This window comes from Sturnus vulgaris, chromosome Z (assembly GCF_052056855.1).
Source record: "Sturnus vulgaris isolate bStuVul1 chromosome Z, bStuVul1.hap1, whole genome shotgun sequence".
In the NCBI taxonomy this organism is placed as follows: Eukaryota; Metazoa; Chordata; class Aves; order Passeriformes; family Sturnidae; genus Sturnus; species Sturnus vulgaris.
In genome coordinates, this window is record NC_142283.1 from 48,047,170 (window position 1) to 48,074,329 (window position 27,160).

General features: G+C 38.3%; 1 protein-coding gene across 3 annotated transcripts in view; it reads right to left on the minus strand.

The window, feature by feature from the left end:
• Positions 1–22,881, minus strand: part of ADAMTSL1 (ADAMTS like 1) — a 190,988-nt gene extending 168,107 nt beyond the window's left edge. For 2 of the 3 annotated variants that reach the window (XM_014871990.2, XM_014871904.2), the window contains exons 1-2: positions 22,767–22,879; positions 8,072–8,199 (exon numbers count right to left, since the gene is read on the minus strand). In XM_014871990.2, the coding sequence (XP_014727476.2) occupies positions 8,072–8,199; positions 22,767–22,823 (185 nt within the window). In that variant the 5' untranslated portion in view covers positions 22,824–22,879. Of the gene's footprint in view, positions 1–8,071; positions 8,200–22,766 lie in introns of all 3 variants that reach the window. The other variant, XR_015799574.1, reaches the window with a different exon arrangement.
• Positions 22,882–27,160: the final 4,279 nt, after the last annotated feature.

The following is a 27,160-nucleotide window of genomic DNA, read 5'->3' on the forward strand; positions in this document are numbered from 1 at the left end:
AGATTTAAAAATATTTTTCCATACCCTTTTGTTCACAAGCACTTTGCCTGCCACCGTGGGTTGTTGACATCCACTGGTATGTTTTGCCATGCGTTTGTAGCAATCTTTTATTCTCTGTGTTTAGAAGACTGTGTCCTACAAGTTCCTGCATGTTGTTGAAATGTGAAACACCAGAAGAGTTACATAAATAGTTAACTTTGAGACAAGAAAAGTGGGCATGGATGCACAAGCCAAATTTTCCTGGCAAGTTTAGTTACAGATCATAGGAATATTCTTTCTTCTGCTGTCAAAAAAATAAACAACCAGGAGGTAAAATACTAACTTCAGTCAGTACATGAAGAAAACCAGCAAGGTAAATAAAAATATGTGTACTGATCTGGGGCCACGAAAGGCCAACTTTTAAAATAAATAACATTTTTCACAACCGTGGTATTAGACAATCAGTAATTCTGATGTAAATGATGTTATTATACTTGGCATCAATGGCCCCATATGCACTTTATGAAGCTCAACAAGGCCAAGCACAAGATCCTGCACGGGAGGAATCTCTACTATAAATACAGAGTGATGAATTGACCAAGAGCAGAGAAGGGCTTGGGGGTACTGGTGGATGAAAAATTAAATATGAGCTGACCGTGTGCACTTACAGTCCAGAAAGACAATTTTATCCTGGGCTGCATAAAGGGAAGCACAGCCACCAGTCAAGAGAGATGATTCTCTCCCTCCACTATGCTCTCATGAGACTCCATCTGGAATGTTGTGCTCAGGTCTGTGTCCCCAGCAACAGGCAGAACCTGAGCTGTGCAAGCAGATCCAGGTCACAAAAATAATTAGTGGGGTGAAACACCTCTCCTGTGAAGAAAGACTGGGAATGTGATGGTTACAGATGGGCTCACAAGGGGAAAGTAATGTTTAACTAAATTTCCTTATATAACAAGGCCAGCCATCTCATTGACTAGTAAGTGTATTTTAAATAGAATTTAGCAAAGTTTTAAATATAGTTTTCACACTATCATGCTGGTAAATTTTTATTTCTAAGTTTTTCTTTTTGTCATTCTAAGTCACTTATTGTTGTTTTCTAAGTAACATCTGGCATTAAATAACACTCCCTAAACTCAGAAAAATAAGACTGGCTAGTCCACTTAGAATAATAAAGATCCAATTTAAGAAAAAAATGGAAAATACAAAAGAAAACCTGCCATAATGCTTTCAGGGTACTGTTTATTTTGAGCAGTCTTATATATGTTTTCATCACTGCAGTATTTTTTATTTTCATAGGAATATTTTAAGAAGTGTATTTAGATTTGCACATACAACATATGTTGCAGATATACAGAAAGCAATTACATTGTGAATTGTTAAGTGTGAATGTTTTTCACTATGCAAGAAAGGCATAAAAGCAAAAATAAATTTTAAAAAAAGCCTTTCAGAAAAACAAGGATGAGACGTCTTGTCACAAGCCAAGTGGAAAGAGCTACAGTACAAAATCTCACCTCTTGTAGTGTATTACAAATATACCATATAGACTGTAACACAGGCCCAATGGTACCAGCACCCCAAATCTGAACATTCTAGAAATTAGAGCAGAATCCAGGTTTTGCAGCTGGTCTTTATAAAACAAACACACTGAACAGGATTCCATTCTCTGAGGAAGTTTGCACCAACATCTAAATCATGTGTGTTAGCTTACCTCCACTGAAATTTCTTATTTACATTCTAATGCTTGGGTCTTTAAAGAATCACATCTTCAGTTTCTTATAGGAATTAAGGCTTACAAAAACTCTACATCATGCAAAGGCCTCACTGATTTAATTCTTTTAAATTTGAGCCCAGGAACAGATTTATTGAATAGTCGAGAGCTCTTCCAGTGATCCTGGACATATGAACAGTATGTCATCTGAATGAGGGCTTCACAGACATTTTTGTTTGGTAGGCTACTTCTCAACAGAGAGGTGCATTTATGGAGACCACATCCATCACTCACCTGTATGTACAACGATGAGTGCTGTTCATTCTACTACACACCAGTTTCTCACCCAAAACACCAATACATAACATCTCTGTGTCCGTTCTAGCAAGGGATTCCACAGGAAAACAACACTAGGAAACCATTTTCTATAATTTTAGATATAATTTCAGTAAGTCACTGAAGCCAGAAATTAGGACAGCCATCACAGTGTGTCTAACTGGTTTTCTGAAGACCACCTGCAGTCACTCCACAGATTACAATGCTGATTTACATTGCATGAAATGTGCAGTTTCTTATACCACTGACATGTTGACTCAGATATGTTGCCTGCTGCTTCTGCCATTAGAAAGAGACCTGTAGTCTCTCCCAAAAATTTGGAAAGATTTTTCCATCAAATGAAATCAGAAAATGGTTTCAAACTTCTCATAATTACAGATTTCACTAATCGCGGTGTAAAGAGAATGATAAATTCCTTTTTAAAATGCTGCTAGGTGGCACTTAGCTAGAGGCACTTATAAACTAAAGAAATTAAAAATTTCTTCCAGCTATTTGGTATCATACACTATATCATGGCGGATGTCCTTTACAGAGGAAACCATCTAGAATTATCAACTGAAGCAGAAAAAACCCCAGCAATTCAGGTATCCTGAAGGTCCTTATACATACTACACTAGTATACAGATACAGTTCTAAACAAGGGAATGAGAAATAGCCTCCTAAACGATTTCATAGTGCAGGTCACCTAAGAATTTTATGACATTGGCTGTACTTTGTATGAGTGATGTGATATGCTTCAAAAGAATGCCATTTATTTTTGGGGATGCATTCAACTTTGAAAGCATTTGTGCACAAATATTTAGCTCTTTGTTCTGCAGACCTTAAACTAGAAAAGGGCTTATTCTCAAAGTCATAAAACTCCACAGTACTTAAAATTATTATTTTGACCAGTATAGGAACATTTCATAAATGTTTAAAAGCCTAACCTGGCTTATTTAGTACTGCCAGAATAGAGCAAACTGCATTTATGTCAATCATTACACAACAATTACAGTAATATATGTCAGCTTCTATCTGAAGAAGCAACTCCCAACCTACATAACAGCACCATTGTAATTTTCACTCAGAAATTTTAAAAGACTTTTTATCAGTGTTAGGGGCTTTGATTCCTGGAGATTCTGAAGTTTTTCACATCTGAGACAGATGACTCTGTGAATGCAGTCTGAAAATAAGGGTCAAAGACGCTGGGACTGCATTCTAAATTCATTTGTGAAGCAGCAACAGTAGCCAATATTTTGGCAGCAAATTCGTATACAGACGAAACTTAAAACAATATTTCTTCAAATATCCAGTATTTGATGTATCCTGTTTTCAATGCCAGTCAGAAATGTTATTTATAGTTTCTTATTCTCTTATTTAACTTCGAACTAACATGAATGACATGCATCTATTCCATCATTGTCTGACAAACAGAAATTATTGGATGTTTGATTTGTAAATCAATAATATGTGTGATCAAAATTAGAAAACATTATTACTTAATGAAAAAAATATGATTTATTTTAGGCCCTTTCTGTCTTATTAAAAATGCACATATCATAAAGTTGACCTAATTTTAGCTATTTTAGCTGGTTTATGAAACCTAACCTTCAAAGGTATGTCTTTTTATAGAGAGTTATTTTTGCAGATCTATTGTTTTCACTCTGCAGAACGCAATGGCAATGGGCTGAACAACAAGCAGTGAATCACTTCAGCTAATTTAGCAGCCTGAGCTAGCAGAAAGGCAATTTCTTATTTATAGTTCACTTGCATTACCAAAAGGCAGACATTAGGGGAAGAAAGAAAGGGAGATATTTCAAAAGGAGAGAAAAATATGTTCCAGTAAGTAACACAGCCAGTAGGAAGCGCATGAATAATCCTGGGATTAACCCTTTCGCATTTGTTCCATCTTTTTTTTTTTTTAAATGTGTGCTTTTCTTTCTTTGTTTGTTTGTTTTGTCCTATTAATGTTTTTTAGTTTTGTTTTGACTTTTTAAAATCTTGGACAATTTTATACTGAGGGAAATTTGTCAGGAAAATGTTAATGTTGGCTTTCTTCTGCTACCTGATATATATAAAACCCTCATTCAGTGGTGGAGAACCTCCATTCTATTCAGAAATTTACACCTTATTTCCCTTATGATCTGAAATTTTGGCCCTTTAGCTCAGATTCTGTAACCTTGGGACTCCCTAACTAGCTTAGCACTCTGCTGTACACTGAAACTATTCTCATGTTTTTTCATAAACAGAAGCAAGAGTAACATGAAGGGTTTCTAAGCAGTTTGAAGAATAGACTATATATCTACTATGAGCAAAAATAATTTTCAAGTCTCTAGGACATGCTTATATTCTGCTACATGAAGCCTAACTTTAAAAGAAAGTGATAGTAATTTTGGAAGATGATAGGAAAAAACCCCACAATTATCTTCTTGCCAAGCCTAGACAGAGTGAAATGGTATCACTACCACTGTAGTACTCATCAATATGTAAAGTACAATTCCAGAAAAGAGAATATTTTTAGATCAGAATGGGTGAACAAATGAATAGAAGAATTTATAATTTCTTTTACAATTTGAATCTGTACCTCAGTATAGGAAATAAATGCATATGAATTTCAGATATTTAATTTAGCTATTTACTTTTACTTTGTTTGAGTTTGCTTGAATCCATATAGACACTTATTAAAACCTGAATGGAAGGTATTTCAGTTATTATCAATTGTTATGCTACATGACAAATGCCAGCAGTGCTGCACAATCAACAGATTGCAACAGATAAGAGTTGGATTCCAAGCAAGAGGGCAAAGTCCATATTGCAGTGCCTCTCTACCTGTATTTTCATAAGCCCTGTACCCAAAGCAGCCAATAGCTAATAAAATTTGCTTCTCTATAGAAGCTCCAGTGCTGGTAGTTTGGCCCTCAAGAAAAACAGAAGTGGTCTGTGGTTCTCCTTTATACAGGTTTTCATGAGTAGTGCTGCTTGGCAGTTAATGAAAAAAAAAAAACAACAAATAAACAAACAAACAAAAAAACAAACAGGAAAACTGAAGGGCAAAACACTCTAGGATGATAAAATGACAAAAAATACTTACCCCTCCACCTAATATATAATTAGTCTGCAAGGTTTACTTTCAAGTGAGTTGAGGCAAAACCCAGTAACATTTAAAGGGTGTCTGTCCTTTTGTGTAAATAACAACAATATCAGAAGTTATAGAGTTAATGTGCATAAAGAGCATGAAAAGTGCAATCCTTTGAATTTTGGTACTTTAATTACTAAAACTTAATTTTCCTGGGGTATATTCTGCCCATGTAGTGACCCAATGCTTGCTGTCAGCTTGGGATACCAGGACATACATTTGACTTGGGCTGACAACTCTGTCTGCTTGTATTTATATGTATTTACATATGCCCTGACTGGCATATGTATTTATATCACTATCATAATGTGCTTAGCATAATCAGAACCAGTTGTTCTAATGAAATGTACTGTTAAACAGCCACTACCCCGAAATTTTTGCTATTTAAAACACAAGAATACAGAATTTTTCACTAACACTTTCCATTCTTTCACCACAGCTGTGAAGGCCTAACACAAAACATGTTCCCAAAACAAACAACACAAGCACGAACATATCTTTGGCAAATAAAAGCTAGAAAGAAAGCTGGTTTCCTTTATTTAGCTATATATATGAATGGTGTTTAAGAATGGGCAATTAGTCTTTGCATTCTTTAAAGCAGATGCACTAGGTTCTCTCTATTCATGTGATGGTCTGAAAGTCATCTCATACAGAACAAAAAGATACTAGGCGTTATAAACATTCCTTCCAGGATGAGAAATATTTAGGATTAATTTTTTCCAATTTGTTCTAAATATGTTGCCAGTTTTCATATTCCAGAATAATCTAGTATCCTCCTTCAAGCTGCAGTGAAATAACAAACAACAAATACATGAGATAAACTGTACTGACCAAGAAATTGTCCCTCAGAGACAGACATTTTGATCAAGCCTTGTCAGCTTTGAAGTTCTCTTGGGAACAGGCTTATTGGAAACCTTTGATAAGTTTCTTTACCCTGCTCCCTCTCTGACTTAGCAGCTTAAAATGCTTGCTTAGCAGGAAAATTAATAATTTCAACCATTTACTTAATTAACAATTACACATAGATCAGGAAAAACGAAAAACCATCACAAATTTGATGGAGTGCTAATTCCAGGACAAATATTACTATTTATGATTTATTGCTAGTGGCTGCCAAAAGCCACACATCTAATTAACTCCTTGCTTTCTATCCCAAAAATTGGAGGTTTCCATGTCTGAATGGGTCATAGTTTGTGCTTGGTTTCTTAAGGCAGGAAGCATTGCTTGTCTGCTGAAAAGAGTAGTAAGGTAGTGTATGAAACACAATTCCATGTGATTTATGAGGTTATTCCCTGTTCCACTGGTGGAGCTTCAGGGTCGTCCTGAATAGCACAATAATCAAAGAGTGTCCAGAAGAAATGGTTATTACTCACATATTGGAGAAGACTATGACAACAACTACTACGATTTGTAACACTGAGATTCACCCTCTAGAACCTACAGAGACAGTTCTCATGAGGGAGGAGAGAATGCAGAATCTATTTCTCAGATTCTCCAGATCTCCTGATATGTCTGGGTTCATGTTAACATTAAAGCAACGTATTGAAGGTCACTTTTTTTTTTAAGTATGGAAAATGATATACTGTGATCAAAATTAAGTTTCTGTCTCTCAAATTTCAGATTTTGAGGTGAATTCAGAATCACAACCAGCCATGAAACTAACAAGGTATTAGAATCTGGTCTCACGTTTAAAACTTGTTTGGTTGGGGTTTTTTTTTTTTGTTGGTTGTTTTTTTTTTTTTTTAATGTATGGGAATGGAATAGCAAAATACTTGTTTTCTACTTATTTCAACAGTCACCTTTGCCTATCTTTTCTTCCAGCAGACTTTTGCACACAGTCAACTCAATAAATGGGGCTGCTAGGAGACTGTTCACAGATAAAGCTAAAATACACAATATCCTATTCTGGTGTTATGGTTCAATGCCTTATGCTGTTTCCGGTCTTCACTAAACAACAGCACATATTAAAATGTCAGACAGAGGAAATTATTTGCACTGTATGGCCGCTGTTTGTTATATTAACATCAGTTTTACAAGCACATGAATAAAAATATGGAAGAAAGTATGCAGGATGGAAAATTGTATTATATTTCTTTTATCCTACAATATATAACATATCAGAGATGGCAATAAGCCATAAAGTTTGGGTCTGGAGTTTCCCTTCATATCTTTTATCAGAAATCTCTTAATATTTATCACCATATAACATATACCATGTTTACTGCAGGTAAATTTTTTCCTAAAGTAGATAGAAATAATATTTGCTAGAAATATTTTGCTGGTAAAACTTACATAAAATACAGAGTGGAAAAGATGTCCATTGCAAGCTAGTAATTGGGTAGGAATAAAATCTCAGGTGCCTGACAGGGTACCTAGAATTCACCCTTATACCAGACCATTTTATTTCTGTTTGTTGGGAGGGGCCTTGCTGGTATTGAAGACTTCCTACCTGAAATTTAATTTCTAAAATGGCCTTTGTAGAATTGTTAGTCTTTCTTATATAGCTCGGGATGCCACATTTGATTCATGTGTTGCTTTTATAGTCAGTGTGGGTGATGCTATGGAGTACTAAATGTAGTGAATTATCTGTATTCTGGTATGAGTACATGACAACTCTTACTGCTTATAGGGTGAAAGTGGAGGGAAGCCTCAGCTTCAGAAGATGGCAGCCTTTCAAGCTGTCTAGACGACTTTTTTATGTCTATGGGTTCTTGCTATATTTTAAAGGGTGTTGCCTTATCAAGCATGTCGGCTGCTTGTCCAAACAGAAAAACAACCACCACCGTAATTTTTTGACACCGAGATGGAAATTTTGGTCAAGATTTGGTCAATGTAGGTCAAGACCCCCACTGGTTACTTCTTACGGTCTGACACGTACGAGTAGGTTGAATTTTTCCACCAATGAAGTAAAAAAACGTTCAGCCACCTACTTGCTGCTCAGGCAGCGTCTCAGCGAGTAGGAGGCTCCTCCTCCACAGGTGCGTGAGCATTCGCTCCACGAGCCCCAGGCATCCCACTGTGAGTCCCGGTCTTCCTCCGAGCGAGCTGTTCTGGAGCTCTGAGGAGAGGGAAAAGGAAAAAAAAAATCATATAAAAACATTTAGGCATCATAATTACTGTTGCTAGTTTAACCTCTCTTTTTACTGGATATCATCCTGGTTATTGAAAGCACTGAATAAATTGAATAAATCTGTTCCTCTCTGGCATGCGCCTACTGGTTGACAACCAGATCCTTAGTAGTGAATGGTGTATGAATTCACTTTCATCTTTTGAATATCCTACTTTGTCTCAGTTTGAGGCTAGTGAAGACTGCTCTTAGACAGCTCTTTGAACAACAGACAAAGGATTTTTTCTGATTAAGAAATGGTGTATTATAGACCTTGTGCTCTGAAGTTTTGCTGCTCTGTTAGAAGCTATGAAAAGGCATATATGAAAAGGTGCCTTCCAAAATGCTCCTAAGGAAAAATTGAAACACAAAATAGTGAATCAATGTGCTAAAAAGGCATTCAATATAATCACTTTCATGCACTTATCATAAAGAATTTGAACTATCATTGCTCCTCTGTCTAAAGATCTATGAAACTTGCTGGACAAAGTTTCCCTAACTGTTTCATCCCTACTGTTTGCCAACTTTAAAAAGAAAATGCACATTCCCTGAAGAGCAGGAGTTACCAACATCAGGTGCAGACATAGACAGTGCTATTGTTAATGCCAGTGGCTATGCTCAAATAACTTCATAGAGAAGCAGCACTGGAGGATTCAGAAATGCTCATCTCTTTGAGGATTAAGTCATAAACGTACAGCAGTACCTGCCTCAAATAAAGCAGTCATACCAGTATTCAGGATTTCATTTTCATTCATGCAAATGCATCGCAGAAACATAGATTCGAAAGGACACAAATGATTTAACCATTTAGATAGATGCTGTCCCCAGTGGACGATGTGGTTTTGCTGGAAAAACTGACTAACCTTGCAAAATTGCACCAAAAATGCCTGTGTCTGATGGAGATAGGCAGTGCTCTCCTTCAAAGCTTGACTTGTGCTGTGGGTCATGACCTAGCAGTTCTAACTGCACTTGAAATTAATGAGAAGGCAACAATGATATGAGGGAGACTTTAAAGGTACACCTTAAACGGAGAGACATTGGCAAGCATCACTGCTGGCCCATGTTACAGCAGTCAGCTTCAGCTTTCATAGCATTGTAGAAGATACTGAGTTGGAAGGTACCCATCAGAATCATCAAATCCAACTCTTGGCTCTGCACAGGACACCCCAGGAGTCACACCATGTTCCTGAGAGCACTGTCCAAACACTTTTTGAACTCTGTCAGGGTGGTGCTGTGACCACTGCCCTAGGAAACCTGTTAGAGTGTTCAACTAAACTCTCAGTGAAAACCTTTTCTTGATATCCAGCCCAAACCTCCTCCTGACTCAGCTTCAGGCCATTTCTCAGGTTCTGTCAGTGGTCATCACAGAGTAGAGATCAGTGCCTGCCCCTCCTTTTCCCCTCACGAGAAAATTGTAACAGCAGTGAGGTCTGTCCTTAGTGTCCTCTTCTCCAGGCTGAACAGATCAAGTGACCTCAGCTGCTCCTCGTACACCTTACCCTCAAGGCCCTTCATTGTCTTTGTCGTCCTCTTTTGAAACTTTCTAATAATTTATTGTCTTATATTGTGGCACCCAGACCAGCCCCCAGCACTGGAGGTGAGGCTGCCCCAGCTCAGAGCACAGCAGGACAATCCCCTCCCTTGCCTGGCTGTGATGCTGTGCCATCAACTGGGACCTCCTGATTGCTGGCAACACTAAAGGATTATTTGAGACAAAGGGATAACTCAACACTGAAATAATTTTACCTTCAGTGAAGCTGAGTAGTAGTAATGAAATATGGTGAAATATACCAGGCTTGCATATTGTTATTCATGAGTAAAAAAGAGAATTAATTCAGTTTGTGAGAGATAATATGGGGCCTGTCTAATGAGTGTGTAACAATTATTTGACACATTCATTTTATCTTACCTTTATTAAAATACAAAAAAAAACCCCAAAAACAAAACCAAAAATAAACCACAAAAAACCAACCAACCAACCAAACAAACAAACAAAAAAAACCACAAAAAAAACCCCAAAACCACAACCTCTCTCCCCCCACAAACTACAGCAATTGCAAGGGTAAATGTAAAAATTAAAGTTTCAGAAGTGATTACATTCTGATTATGCCTACATGTGACTCAGTCTCCAGATTTACGTTTCAGATAGGGGAAGACATGACAACTTACTGAGGTTATTTCACCTGACTGCTTTTTGAAGAGTAATTCTTATGAAATGAAAATGAATATTTGCAGTTTTATTCACTTAAATTATAATACATGTCTGTGCTTCCAGTTTAAAGGAAAACAAACATCTTTGAACTGCAGATGTGTGCATGACCTGATCATTCAGCCCTGGCTGAAAGCCCAAAGACATAATTTAAAAAAGTTGCAAGGTAGATTCACATGAAACAAGTACTCTTACCCCATCACAAATTATAAGCATCAGCACAACTACACATTCAATGGGTCCAAGTTTTTCTGTCATAAATTGTAATCCCACCCAGAGGAGATCTGTGAGCCTATTATTGCATTCCAAAATTTGCTGTAAGACCTATTCATTCCCAAAAAACATGTGATCTCAACCTGGAACAGGCTCTGAGTTTTCTTTTAACAAGTGGAATAAACATAATTAATTTCAAGGCCATCCATGTTTAATGTTAAAGAAAATAGAGTGTTTTCTTTCCTGTGAGCTACATGGTTAAGCCTGAGCTTGAAATTCTAGCAATACCCAAAAAGCCATTTCAAATTGGAAGACAACTGTTCATACAGATTTATTCCAGCTTCAAAGGATATATATACAATTACTAGCTAAAAATTCATTGTCTAGCATAGATTTTTCAAAAGTAGCTTATACTGGTAGCTAATAATTTCTACCCACTTTTGACAAAATGAACTAAAGATCTTACATTAAAGTAGCAGTCAAGAGTTCTGCAGTGCAAGACCTCCTACAATACTTCTTTAAAGCCCTGAAGTTCCTGTCATAAAGAGTAAAGAGAAGGAACAAAAAATGCAAAAAAAATGCAGAGGGGAGTACATGTCTTTAAAGCTGAAATCAGTAAAATTGCAACCACTTAAATTTTTCTTTAAGTAACAGTTCCATTGCAGAAAAACTCTTTTACCTGTGCCAGCAACACTCCAGGTTGGTGGTTCTCAAAATGCCAGTGTATTTCAAAGAAGCAAAATGCAATCATCAAGGCTCATCATGCCCTGTTGCTGGCATCAGAACGCCTTCCTTATCCCTTCTGTCCATTCAAAGTGGATGTCAGCCTGAACTTCCTGGGAAAAACCCATTGCTTTGTCCAGACAAGCTCAGGATGCCCTGACGTCAGAAGTATCAAGTCAGAAATGGCAACCTTAAGAAATTTGCTTATTGATGACCTATATAAACAAATAAATCACCTAGTACTAATAAAAACCAGATCTTCCTTAATCTCTTACTTTCTCAATCTGACAGTGATTCTGCATCTACCACCCCAGACCTTGGCTTCTGTGGGAATGTGCAGGAGGACATTCAGCTCAAAGAGTTGTCTAATGAGAAACATGAAGAACACCTTGTGCTATTGGACCAGAAAGCAAAAAGATCATGTGTTAAAAATGAAATTACTGTCAGTAGAGAGGGTAGTCAGGTGAAGATGCTTACAGAAGTAAAAAAAAAAAAAAAAAAAATCCTTTAAACTACAAATCAAAAAAGGCCTTTTCATAATACAAACAAAAGTAATCAAATAAGACTTATAAAGCTAGGTATCCAATCTGATTCTTCAAAAAATCCAGTTTCAGTGTTTAATAGTAATTTTTGAATTTACTAAAGAGTTGTCAGGCATTCATGTTATATTCAGCAGTGTTTCCTACCCTTTCTGCTTACAGTACACAGAAATGCTCACAACATCCTTAAATCACAACAGCTACATGGGCATCTAGGAGTTGCATCTCTGATAAGAACCAGGTTTCTTTTAAAAGCATATGTGTACACATGTGTGTGGATGCATAGAGGGAGAAAAATGGAGAGCAGCAAGACCTCTGTTCATGTCCTGAAGTCTATAAAAGAAGTTCAAGCTTAAGAAAATAAATCTGAGTTGCATATTTGAATTTAATTTAAAATTTTGTTCAGAAGAGTCCTACCCCTACAGAATCCAACCATTTCTCAGTGTCACACAGAAGAGTCTGTGTATAAATGCAGATCATGTGGTTTCATTTCTCCTCTGATTCTGAGGCATCCATTCTTCCTCCTCATTCAGCAAAATGCTGCTGAAGTCCTTTTTTCAAGCACCCAATGTGTTTCCTAGATTAAACAGCAATACAGATAGTGAAAAATGCAGTTAAACTCTTGTTGGACTACAGCATTGATACAGAGTTTAGGCCAGTTGTTTCCCAGATAATATGAACCACCGAGTTTGGTTAATAAATTTATATCATCTGGTTCTTATCATATCCCCACTGTTTCAGGGTATGATGAAGTGTCAGTGACAATATGCAAGGCTCCTCTGAGGCCACTGCCTAAACTTGCCTTTAGCTACTGTAAAAATTATGTTAGGGACAGAAAATTAGTATTTTTTCTTCTATAATGGTCTTTCTGTCCAGACTTTTCAGATAAGTTTAAATGCATCCCTATATGAATTCTTGATAAGCCACACATTCTTATTCGAGTGATCCTTTGATGTTAGTTTGTCACTGAGATTAAATATATACTTCACACAGCACTGAAATGCTGTCTGCAGTGAAACCAGGAAGAAACTGCTATCAGCACTTCCCTAGGTGTGTAAAGGAAGGGGACAAGGCCAGTGACCTCAACTCTTCACAAAAACCATGCATTTCAAAGCTTCAACCAATGTAAATATATGGTTTATACGATTTCATTTGCACAATGTCATGTGTTTTTATTGCATTCCATGAGAGTTAACAGTTGGATTAAAGTCCACGTGGGAAACTGTTTGGAAATCTCTGGCTTTGGAAAAAAGGCAAGGCAGAACAAATTCATAGCCAGTTGAATTAATATTGGTAGTTACCATTAAAAAAAAAGTTAACATTCAAGACATTTCTGACTAACTGTTGAAAGTTTTCAAAGTGAGTATCATGAAAATTTAATACGTAAAATATTCTGAAATATCAAGTTTGAATGCACAAGAAAGAAAATGTTTAATCATCTAGGCAAAGAGTTGCACATCATTTTAAATGGTACAATATGACCAAAACTCATTGACTCTTCCAGAATAACCTACCATACTGAAGAAAGGGCTTATGAAAGTAAACCTTATCCTTCTGAGGATCATGATTCCCTGGAAGCACTAGGATTTCCCATGACAATAGTTCTTCAGTTCCAAGCAGGTATCTTTCCATTTCATGCACCTCGTGAAACCAGAGGTGACTAAGTGAGCTTTAGCAACCAATGACTTCAACCTATTTTCTTTTCCCAAAGGTCAGATTCAGGGTCAGGACACATGAACACTGTCTTCCCATTGTCTTGTCTGTATCCCATGTAAAAGCGAAAAAAGGATTTTTGCCATCAGACCTGACCCCCAGCCAGCCTCCAGAAGGGCCACACAGACCAGAAAATCCCACCTACCTCATATGTTCACCAAAGTAATGGAAGTTCTGCTCTCACAGAAGTTAAAAGATGGAAAGAGAAAATGCCCTTGTACGCAATCTGCCTGTGTTGTTTGCTGCACCTGAGGTGCTGAGTGGCTACAAGTGCCATTGCTGCCATGAACAACTGCATGCTGTTCCATATGGCCAGATCAAAAGGATGCCTATGGAACTGTTCAAAATACTCCTACAACACTGTTTTCCCTGGCAAACAATGTGGAAAGAAAAGCAGCTGCAATGAGTATCAGACATCTTGAGGTTAAAGTGGCTATTCCTCAAACACTGTCTATTCAGTTCCCTGGGAGAGACTAGTGGCTCCCTTCTACTGGGGATGCAACAGTGAGCTGAACAGCATCATCACATTTGCCCCAGGCTCCACAGTCTTGGAAATTAACTTAGGAATTTTTGCCTCCTTTTCACTTGCAAGTCAAAGCAAAAGGCTTCTGAGGGGATCAAGGGAGTATTTCCTACGGAAAACCCCTGGCACAGGGAATCCTTGATCTGAGTGTCTCTAAACCCCAAGAAGGCACTGGCACAGGAGCACAGGCAAGTGAGCATGTATTCTGGACTTTGGGTAATTATGCTCAGCTTTTGCTAGTGCAGATAAATGGGCCAGGAATTAATTTTTCAGTCTCTTAAAAGGGAATAAACAACAACAACAAAAAAAATCCAAATCTCTTTCTGGATAGTTTTTTATTAACTCTTTCTTCTTGCCCCAAATCATCCATCACTTAAAAGAAACAAGGCAAGACACCTTGATGAGGATTGAAGAGGAAATCTCAACAAGATATTCTTGCAGTTTCCCAGTGCTTATTCTGCTCCTGTGAACAAAGGGAAAGAACAATAGGTAGATTTTTCTTTACCCTAAAGGAAAACACCTGATATACATACAGCTAGCTTGGTTCAGGGACATTAGTAAAAATTTGCTGTGTTAGTCCTTTCAGTGCTGTGTTTCTTTTTGTCTTCTCTTATCCTTGACAGACTCATTACTAAGGGGGAAGAAAAAGATAAAATACATGTTCTCCTTTTTGCACAGGAAAGCAAAGTTTTATTGAGAGGGCAATAACCTCATTCCTAACCATGACCTGAAATGGCTCTTGCACAAGTAATAGGATGAAGTGTCACACTGAACTCCAGAAAACACTGTGTCGGTAGTCTACTCAGTGTTGTACACGGCTGCACAATATCTCTTACATCAATATGTCCACGCATCAATTAATCTCAGAAGGATAAGAACACTGTCAGTGCCGTCCTCATAGTCCCGAGGGATTCCTAATGCCCTGAAGCAAACCATGGAGCTGTGCTGTGTATATGGGAGGACACAGCTTCCCGTATGCAACAACATCGGGAGGAATCGATTAACAGACATCTCAGGACATTAAGAGCTAAACAGCCATTCCTAAACCTGGACTGGAAGTTGTATCCCAGGAGAAATGTGCCAAATGTGAGCTCATTTCTTCTCATGGAAGGGCAGCAGCCAGCTGGAGGGGCGGGGAAGGGGGCTGCTGGCAGAGGATGGAGCTGACACCATATCGCTTCTACGTGTGCACACTGAGCTCTGTGCAACATTTTATAGTAGTGCCTTATAAACCTCAGATCAGTCCTATCTCTCGCCCCTCTTACCCATATGTAAAAACACGCCAGGAGAGCAAGGTGAATGCAAGAATTCTCTTTCTTGTTCTCATAGATTGAAGTTGTAACATTTTGTTGTATTTAAATCCTGCCGTGCTTGTGTAAACACCAGGCATGGGTGATCCAATACAGAGCAAGTCCAAGCTGGCTCAGCCTCAGACTTGTCGCCTTATTGACTCAGGGTTTTTAAGGCTAGGACTGGTTCAGATACAGGATAGGTGAAATCACTTTTCAGAATTCGGAACCCACCCAAGAGCACGGGTTCAAAAGTGCATCTCGCACTCTAGGACTTTAGGTTTGTCTTCCATGTAGCAAGAGCTGTGTGCAGGGAAAAAGCCCACAAGGCACACAGAGAGCAGATGAGAAAAAAGTAGAATTGTAACCTGTGATGAGGCCTATTGCATGCCAAGTGTTTTCTAAGTGGTGAGAAATGCAAGCATGCTCTAGCTGTGCTGTGCTCATCAGCTTTAAGAGAAAATGGCTAATTTACACCTGACACTGAAAGCACCACGTCTCCCAAGAAGGAAGATATTTATATTGAAGAAATTTATATTGGCAATTTTCCTGTTCAGTAAAGTGACCTTACTCTTCATATATTCACCCTCCTAACCTCACTCTCTGTAGAGATCACAATGTTCCACAGGAGTCCCCTCACAAAACACCATGACATCTGGCTTTAGAAACCCTGGTTCTGAACTAGAAAACATTGCTGCATCAGCACAGATTTTGATCAGCATAGATTTTACTCAGACCTAGGACAGCCCAGCCTCTGCTGAAGCAGATGACAGCACTAAGGCAAGGTGACATAGGTTGCAACAGCAGGATGACACTGGATGTAGGATGACAGAAAGGAAGAGAATTTTCCAAAGACTTGTGCCATTTCAGACAACATCTGCAATTATGAGCTTTATTCCAAACAAAAGAAGCCTCTTGTTCTTCTGATGGTCTGCCATCCCCCTCAGTTACCTCCTGGAGATATGTATGTGTTTATTTTAACAACAAAAAGCCCTATAAAGAGTTGAAACATTAAGCCTTGGTGGAGGCATGAAAACCAAAAGAGAAATATTTATGCAAAAAACAGGGAGGGAGAGAAGCAGGAAGGCACGCAGGCAGAAGTCAGAAAGAAGGAAGGCAGGAATGCAGGCAGGAAGACAGGAAGGAAGGACCAAGGGTATTTCCCCCCCCTCCGTTTTTTGGTTTTGTTTGCTTTTTTGTTTGTTTTTGCTCTTGTTTTGCTTTGTTTTGTTTTCCCCTTCCCATGAATTTACATTGAACTGCCAGCATGGAAGTGTCTAAACACTTACCAGGATATAAACTGCTGCCACTCCTCTCATGCTGCCCTCTAATCCCGTGTGATCAAAATATTTTTTTTGCCTTACTGTACTCAAATCACAGAATTGACACATCCACATTTTTAACCAGTTTGTTACACAGAAAGGACATGCATTTCTCTCTATGTCAGTCTGCAGCTCTAGTAAGGCGATAGGACACTCCCTCTTGACATGGTGCTTACCAGCACTGATGGCTGGATGAGCCCTTTGGAGAATAAAGCCATAACAACTCAAGTTTTTTGTTTCATATATTTCTGTTACAATACTTCCCTCTCCCCTTCAGATAATTCAGATATTTCATTTTTAAAACATGGCTGGACCTTTAAGGGAATATCAGACATACCACAGGAACTTGAATCCTCTGTCCGTTAAAAAGTTAAGGAAGTATGAAAAATGCTATCCAAATACTATCCAAAAAATACTCAAAAGACATTTACAATAAAATAAGACACCCTTGAGCTTTTTAAGGGCCATTAGATTTACCCTGAGCAACTCACACGTTTAACAATTCAGACTGAAATAAATACAGGATTTCAATAAACCAGTAAGTAAGTAAATAAATAATTCACCCACCTGATGCCAGCATCAAAACAGTAGGAGACCTTATTATTTCCTTTATTTTCTTTCATATCTGCCTCTTTTGATACAGTGCAGAATGTGAACTATACACTAGCAAACTTCAAACAGGGACTGAGATTATGTCCAACAAAGCTAGAAGGGGAAATTCGACACCCACACAGTATATTCATATGGAAACAAAATGAATATATTTATTTTATGCGACAGTTTGAATTTATTATAAGTTGCATATAATTTCCTGTCTCATTTCTTGAGCACTCTTGGAATTTATTTCAGGATGTCTTACATTATCACACAACCCTTCCCTCTGCCCTGACACCCTCTCTACTCAACTTCCTCTATGAGAAGTCCCTGGAAAGCAGAAATTTTAACGGTTGAAACTTTGGAAGAGATCTCATAAAAGTAGTGAAGACTAAAGTGGGAACAATGTGAAAATTAATCTACAGTAGAATCAGTGAAAATACCACTTATTTCTCTGCACAGCTAGGAGGACTGCCCCTGTACCAAAAAATCCACAGGTGGCAAAACTTCTACATATGCTGGCTTTGTAAGAAAATCAAATCTCACAAATCCACACACTGCTTTCCTTCCCCTTCCAATTTGACCCAACTTTAGCTACTTTTATAAGAAGTTTGGAAAAGTTCAGTTGTTACAGAAAAAAAAGAAAAAAGTGGTCACACATAGAATGAAATTCTAAACAGGGTGCTTAAAAGACGGATGATAAAAAATCTTAGACCTATGATGAAATTATTTACATTCTCTGAGACAGAAGGACATCTAAGGGACCTGATTTTACTAAGCTTTGACTATTATTGGTCTGTGTTCAACACTATGCAGGGTTAAGGACCTAAGAGAAGATCTCACTCTGTGAAATATATATCCCTCGCTTACTTCCCCCAGTTTGCCTAAACAGACATCTAAGAATTAGAACATGTTGTAACACCTTGAGTATGCAAAACTGGTCAGCCATCTGTTAAGACAAGCCTGCTGTCCATAGGGTGATGCAAAAAGATAGAGAAGCCAACAGCAGAAACTAGCTATTTCTGCACAAGAGTTAGGAAGAAGTCGTGGTTCATACCCAAGTACAATATTCTGATGAAATAAACACTTCATGTCAATTTTTGGATTAGCTGTTGTCCACCAGATAAGAAGACTTATTTTAGAACTGTCCTTGGCTGGGGCTGAGGCAAATAATTTCATTTTCTTTTTCCTGCTCCCTATCATGTTATTATAGCACCTGGTGGTTGGTAGGTCTTCACTCTTTTTTTCAATACCTTTAGCTTTTTAATTGTTTCCATAAGGATGATTTTATCATTCTCTTTCCTTCCTCCAACTGCAATTTCCCATTTTTCTCCCATCGTTTCCCATACAATTCTGAGTTTTCTTACAAGGTTAAGAAAATAGCTACAGAAAAGCAATAGAAGCAACACTGCTGTCAGCAGATTTGACAATAAAACAGAAACCACGAGGTTTTATTTGGACATCTCAGTTATAAGGGATTAAGGTGTCATTTGCTTCAGTTAAAATTTAGTCATGCAGAGATTGATATTCCTCTTCTGAAGAATTATTTATTTGGTCATGCGCCCTTCTCAGACTTTGCATTGACTCATGAACCTTCTGAGTATTGAAAGTTGTCCAGCTGACAGATCCATGACTACAGGTGACCACATTCCAATCTTCAGCCTCTCCACAGTGTTCTATTGTCATACCTTCTTTCATTATTCTTTTTCAGCCCTATGAATCTAGCAAAGTCATCGAAAGAACACATTAAACTTTAGTGGCACTGGTGAAGCAGAACAGTAGCTCAACAACCTACATTAAGTGCTGACTTTCTTTCACTAAAATCCAAAATCAAAAAAACCCTCATCACACAACCTTAGTTTAGCTCATGCAAGCTTCTGCACCTTGAAAAAGTAGAAAAATAAATAAGTTTTATACTTCAAGAATCTGAAGGAAGAGGCTAGTAAAATATGTTCTAATACAGAATTCTAATATAGGAAGAAATTATAATCATACATACTTAGTAACAGTAGCATTTAGTCCTTCCTATAAGAAATGGTTTTGTTTTATAGACATGACATATCTGAAGTGTGGCAGCGTGGGTCACAAACCACAATGGTGAGATATTTTCACTTTAGTATAACTAAATCTCAGCTTTGTATAACTGAACTCTGCATTTCAGTTCATCCTCACCCAACCGATGCGAGCAAATGCTAGTCTGTATGTATATATGATCCTGCATGAAAGTATATGTTCTTTGGATCTCATACTGGAAAAAAACCCTTTAATATACCTACAATTATAGAGACAGACAAGCAGACATAGCAATAGGTAGACCTATCTACATATGAAAGGAAAAACCATCAAGCTTTATACATTCAGATGTAAACAAGAAACATATTCATTTCACTGGCTAATTGCGCTTGTGGTCATCCAAGACAGACCCAGTTAGATAATAGGGGAGTGTAATGCCAAAGAGCCTGGAAGGAATGCACTATTGTATTTGACTATTTTCCATGTACAAATTAGCACAGCAAAATAAAGAAATTCTGAAGAAAAACACATGTACTTTATTGGAGTCACTAGTGTTACTTCTGCAAGTATCACAACAGCAACAAAGAGCTAAAAAAAAGCTGCTGAAAAGATGCAAATAACAAATGCAAATGTGCTTAAATGTCCTTCTGACATGACGTGATTTGACTTCTAGTTTGGCTGAGCTCATGGCTGGTTATGGTTTTGGCCACATTCCTTTGAGTTAGACCACTGTGATTTGCTTGTGCTAGGCTTTTATTTTTAAACTAACATAAAGGCAAATCTCTGGGAAAAAATGTCTGCTTTCTTTTGTTGCTCTTTAAAGTAGTATTTCCTTAGCATGCAAAAGTTCATGGAACAATAAGCAAAATTCTACAAATATCTGGTCTTTCTCTGGAAAGAGAAACTTTTCATACTGCTTTTTCAAGACAAGCACCTTAGTGTTATGGCTCAGATTCTCAAGAGTAGCCATGAAAATACTTAGTCCACATAAATGCCAGAGAAACTGATTCTCTGAGTAAGGAGCAAGTCTCAGGACAATTAACAAAACACACTAGGGACCCCCAGTGACCTTACTCAAGCATGACTCAACTGAAAAGGAATACAATTCCTTCAGAAGAAGGTTAAGAACCCCAACCGAGTAGTGAGTTGCACTCACTGCTACACCGCTCCAGGCAGCCGCTGGCGAGAGAAAGAGGAGGGGTTATTTCTGTTGCAGCCCGTGGACTTGTCACAGCCTGTGAGGCTGCTAAGGCTCGATTAGCATCACATGTACACAGGCTGTACACAATCCTGAGCTGTGCAACCTCCTTCCTGAGGTGAGCATGCTGAATGAAGAATTTAGTTGATACCTTGCTCTACTGTGTTGTACTGAAATTTAGGAAAGTGTGATAAATTATTCTAAGACCAATCCTGTAAGCATGTATTGAGTAACATTAGTGATTACAACTGTGAACTTTTGCTGATGTTACTAGAGTGCCACACAACAAGAAGCTGCTGGTGTTGGTTATTGTAGAAAAGATAGGGCCTTTAGAAGAGATGCAAGGTGATACATGTAAGTCCAAATGCAGATTGTCATAGATTTCAAACTCATTCTATCTACTTGGCTAAAGGCTAACATTCAGGATGCTAACAGCCAGGTCACAGCCTGATTTAATGACTTCTTGTTTTTTTCTCAAAAAACATCTATGAGCTTTCTACCATGCCTTTGGTGAACTCGTGCTGCAATAAACTACTGTAGAAACGAATATAGCAAGGTATCCTACAACTTATCCCTATCTGTAGCCAAGCTGTAAGTCAAATACTGGAATGTTTACCTAATCTCCTGCTGAAAGCAAGTGAGAGATTTTCCTGACTATGGAAGGAGCAAAAGAATGGTCTGATTCAAAAAAGAAAGTTAAGCTTGCTTCACATCACTATTCTTAAGGTACAAAGAGATTTGGTGGGAGGTGGGGGGAAATCTCTAGAGACAGGGTAAGTCATACAAATAAAAACGAGTATAATGCATAATAGTTGGCAGCAGACTGCACTATTTATTTTCATGAATCAGGGACTGAAAATTTAATTCACAAGCAGCAGAGTGATGTACAAATATTACGAGTTTGATCTTAACATTGGGCTTAATTCTAGTCTTTACATATTCTTGTTGGGTCATATCTCCTGTTGATCTTCCTTAAATTAGTCCTGCAGGATTCTCAGTCATTACTTATTACAGTCATCAGGTTATAAACATCTCATTTTCATAAATGAAGGAGAATCTATGCTTTGTGTCATTTTGTGTGGATTCAGTACTATAAATGGAAAATAGACTTTTAAACAAAGTAAGACTTTTAGATCAGTCCAGATAGTATTCTTATTTCTAATGCTCAAACAGTATTTTGTGACTCTATGTCCAAAAGGCTGTTCAATTTTTAAAAATAATACAGTCATTTAAAATAAGCATTTTGAACAGGGTTATCCTAATATTTAAGTCTGCATGTGGCTATTGTGTTAAGATTATTTTGCAATGATTACTACAGACTGGTTGACACAGATAAATGAGATGGAAGGTGCTATAAAATACATGTATTTCTAAAAGATGTTTTGCTATTTGAACATTCAATCAGACTCTAAGAAAAAGGCAACATATATATGACAGGATGACTCTGGTATCAAAAGCTTATGCATATTAATATCCTTTCTGCAGATTTTCCGATTGCCAACATACCACTCATAAAATTAAGTATGAGTCAAAATGGAACATAAAATGTCAATCAAACAGCATAGGTACATCTCTCAGCTGTAAGCATCCTATCAGGATAAACGGGAAGTATGCAAGAAAATAATATAGCAATGATCAAGTTTACTGCCCTGAAGTATACCAGATATCACAGAATGTAACTTTCAAAGGTTGGCATAAACTTGACTCTGTAATGGAGTACAGAAATAACGAGAACTCATTTAAGTTGGTTTCAGGAAAAAGTTCAGTACATGCTGTTTTCTCTGTTTTCTCTGCATGTGCAAAACTGAATCATACTTTTATTTTCTTTTTTTAAGGAAGAAAATTCCAGGAGCATTATAGTGTTATATAGTTTGATTTAAGGAGCAGAGAAACAGCTCCTCTCGAAACCCCAAGCAGTTAAATCACCATTCGCAGGTCATTGCTCTCCAAGTTTAGAAAGCTGATGCCAACATCAGCTTCTTGGTTCTACCTGCAGCAACCCACAGTATCACGGCTCCAAGTCTGCAGTGCTGTAGAGAGGGGAAGACTCAAACGACTTGTTCGGAACAAACGCTCTCCAACTGCGATCTTAAGAGATTAAAAACATGCCCACATGTATATACTCACACCGATACAGTATCAGCTACCGGCGGTAGATATTGTAGGAAAGCAATGGCATTTACCAGGATGAGGGCAGCCAGCAGCAGGGTGCCAGCGGTCGCGCAGCGGCAGCACTCCATTGTCGGGCCGGAGCCGGACCTGCGGCGGGACAGGCGCAAGCTGCGCAGCGCTGGGCTGCCTGCTGTCACATCCAGCGCTGGTGCAAGCCTTCAGCCCTGCTTCTCCGCCTCCATCAGCTCCGATCACATTTCCTGACCCAGGCGTGGGTGGGTGGGTTGGCGTGAGCTGCGGGGAAGCGCTTCCCGAGCCGGCGCTCGGCCAAACCCCCTCCTGCTATTCAGACGTGCAGCACAACAAAGCCAAGAGGTCTGGGGAGAGCGTAGCAGCTCAAGACAGAGGGGACGGAAGAGGAGAGCGGGAGAGGAGGAGTAGGAGGAGGAGAGAGGCAGAATGGCAGAGCTGAGCGGAGCGCTCTGCCGGCGGCTCCCGGAGCTCCGCTGCAGCGCTGGCCACCAGCGGCTCCCGCTTATTGCTGGGGCAGCAGCTCTCCTGAGCGAGCATTGTTCCAGGCAGGAGGGAAACTCAGTCTGTGTCCATACATAACGCATGCCATAAAGAGCACCGATCGGAAAATGCTTACATCCTCCAGGGAGAATGCACAGTTTGCTAAAGCCTTGTGTTCTTTTCAGAAAAGTGCTCGCTTTTACACCGTTTGCTCGGCAATAAAGGGGTCTGACTCCGCTTTAAAACTGTAAAGCAAAAATGTTTTTAACAGGACTGAGTGACAGTCTTTCTGTAACTACATTTTTCTTCGTTGAGGAAATTTAAAACCTAACCTATTTTGAATTGGAAAGAGAGATTATTGGAGGAAGAATTCTGTACAGAAAGGCAAAGACTAATGCACCTCAGGAGAGTTGGGAACTCTGCCTTTTAAGTATTAATTTGGCAGATAGGAGTTTCAAATAACTGCTCTCACTCCGTCTAGAGTTCATTTAGTTTGCCTGCCTATGCTCCTGTATCGCCTGAATTCTCCAGCATTTTTTATTTTTAATTTTTTTTTTTAACTATCTGTTTAGTTTATTTTATTTTCTGAAGGAGAAATTGCAAACTGGATCCAAGAATTCTCTAAAAGCAGTAGGTATTCTCCCACATGGGACTGAGCTGGATGCTTTGCAGTTACAACATTTTGGTGCTGCAGGGCACATCACATCCACATGGGCATTTAGAAAGCCCAGTAAAGTCATGATTCTGGTATGTCAGCAAGCTCAGACAATGGAGAAAAGTAAGGTACGTGTGTGTGTTAGGGATGGAGAAGAGTATGCTAGCCATGAGTCTTAAAAGTGACTGAAGTCAGAAGTTAGCAAAGGAAAAGGAAACTCTGCCAAGGGCCAGAAGTCTTTCTGACTGTGGACAGACAGGAAAAAGGAGCAAGGGTAGACTATAGACAACTTAAGAGAACTGCACATCAGTAGAAATTAAAACCAGCCTGGAGGAAAAGCTGGATGAACAGATGGAGAGTGATACTGGCTTTGTAAAACAAAAGGAACTGGGTGGAAAAATAAAAAAAGAGTCACAGATGTTGAGAAGTCAGATAGGAGGATAGAAGAGTCTGGCTTTGAAACATAAATATAAACACTGAAGACATCTGAAGGTCAAAATAGAAAATATATCAACTAGATGGTGATGGGCTTTAGGAAATGAGGCTGAAGAAGAAATTTAAATAATAAAATAATTAGGAACAGTGGGAGAAACTCAGCCTTCACTCCCCAGCAGTCATTTGGTTGGGTACCTTTGGACTTGGCAGGCAAGGAAGCAGGGTCAGAAAGACTGAAAAGGCTCAGTAAGAAGGGGCTATGATGGAAAATGCACCAGCTGGACTGAACATAGCAGGGACAGGACAAGGTCTGAAACAGGTTCTAAGATTCCTCTAGTACATTTTAATGTATCTCTACAGCAACTTCAGTGACTTCTTCATGGAGGAAAGGAGATTGATGGAACCATTTTGCACCATCAGAAGCAAGAAAGCAACCACAGGATGACATCAATGGAGAAATTATGACTTCTCCTATTGCCCTCAAAAACTCAGGAAATTAAACATATAAATCTACTAAGAATCTAGTGTACCTTAAACAAATAACACCATTATCCCCCCAGAGTAAAGCTCTCATATCTTTTGCTTCACCAGCAGTGTCAACACACACACTGAGAGCAGCACAAAAGGATTTTGTCCACACATCTTCTAGCTACAGTTCTATGTTTTCCACCATACTCTTTTCCTTTTCTACAAGACTAATGTCATTGGAAAGTACTTACAGTAGTTCCTGAAATTCCTGTAAATGAAATTCTCAAGACAATCTTTAAAATGTAAACAGCAAGATTTGTAATATTGAATAGATGAATCATGACTGCTTTATTAAAAATAACAAAACAAAAAGACCATTATAATTATGATTACATGATTTACAATGGATGGAAAAACTAACAAAGATGTTTTCATAACCATGTGCTTGGGGTTTTTTGTTGTGTAGTTTGTTTTTATTTTCTTTCTTTCTCTTAGTCTGACTTTAAACTGGAGATGTTGCACTAACATTATGCAAACCCATTTCTGAATGCCTCATTTTGGGTATTTCTTGTTCAAGTTTGGCTTTTTTAAAAGGAAGTATAGGATATACAGAAGGCTCAATAGATAACTGTATCATCTAAGATGGAGTAATATTTTTGGAATTATATTTGTGTTCAATATATTCTGTCAGTGTTCTGATCATGGAACTCCATTGCAGCTGATGGGAATGTTCCACGAAGAATGATGGTGGGAGATAGGAGTTTATTATACAATAAAATCGTAGAATCATTAAGTTGGATAAAACCTTTAAGATCACTAAGTCCAAATGTTACACTGTCAAGTCTACCAATAAATCATAGCACCCTAAGCACCACATCTACGTATCTTTTAAATACCTCCAGGGACGGTGACTCAACCACTTCCCTGGAGAGCCTGACAATCATCTCAGTTCCCAATATCCAACGTGAACATCTGCTGTTTGAGCTTGAGGCTGTTTCTTCTTCTCCTACCACTTGTTTCTTGAGAGAAGTGACTGACCACCCACTCAAAGTTGCAGAGAGTGATGAGGTCTCCCCAGTCTCCTTTTCTCCAGGCTAAACAACCCCAGCTCCCTCAGCCACTCCTCACGGGACTTGTGCTCCCGACTCTTCACCAACTCCCTTGCTCCTTTTTGGATGTGCTCCAGAACTTCAACTTCTTTCTTGTAGTAAGTTGAATGTCTTAAAAAATTATGTGGTCTGCAATGTTCAGACATGTTGAAAAGGTGACTTAGCTTTAAAGAGGTTTGTTTATTCAAGATATGTGTTTAATCGCTAGCACAGCAGCACAATATTCATAATAGCATTGCAATATGTATGAAATTCACCCGGACTGATACTTTGTTGCATATTTAAAATTTAGACCAGAGTCTAAAATGCAGCTTGAATTTTGTTTTCACAACGAACTCATGCAAACCGTGTAATTTTTTCATGAAACCACATAAATATTCTTAATAAAAACCACTATAAATAAAAACCCACATTCTTCCAGCAGTTTGGCTTTCAGTTTTCTGCACATAGTTGAACTTAGAAATCAAAGTGAAATTCAGGGAATGGAAACTCACATGAATCAAGTCCAAGGGAAAGGTCTACTCAAATTATTGCATATAGCTTTAATGAGCAGTCATGCACAATATCTGCCAATTTTACAGAGCAGTATTGCATCTACTTAAAGGCTCATTTGAATTATTCTTGACTGGGGAGAAAAAAAAAAAAGAAAAAGGAAAAAAACCCCTTAGATATAAGTGTAGATTTACTGAAAAATTACTTAAAGGCATCAAGTGCCTGAAAGTGCTCCGAACATCTCCATATCCTGCTGTTTAGGTCCAGGACTTTATAATACTGCATATATGCATTTGTATGAAGTTAATTTATTTGTCTTGCTGAAATTTCATTCTATATAGGGAACACTAGTTTGGGAGTATGGAGTGTGGTATTTCTTCTTTGGATGCATATATATAAAAAATAAAGCCTACACTACAAAGGAAAATATGCTCTAAACAAAATAACACTGCCTGAAGAGTGCAAAAACTCAGGCCCAGTTCATGTCCAGATTTTCTTTGTTGTATATCCCAAGTGAATACAAGAATTCAGAGCAATAGAAGACTGTTATCTGCAGCAGAAGTAATAGCTGAAACTTTAATAGATCTAATAGCCAATGCAGATGGTGCCTGATGTGCCCAGCACCATTGTTTCTCCAGGAAGACAGAGGTTGTTTTTAGCAAAACCTTGATGCTACAGATGAAATGCTGAGACACTCAAAATCATTTGCAAAAACTGATACTGGAGTTTGGTGAATCTAGGACTGCATTCAGCATCACTTTCAGAGTATACTTATGCAAGTATGTCACCTCCA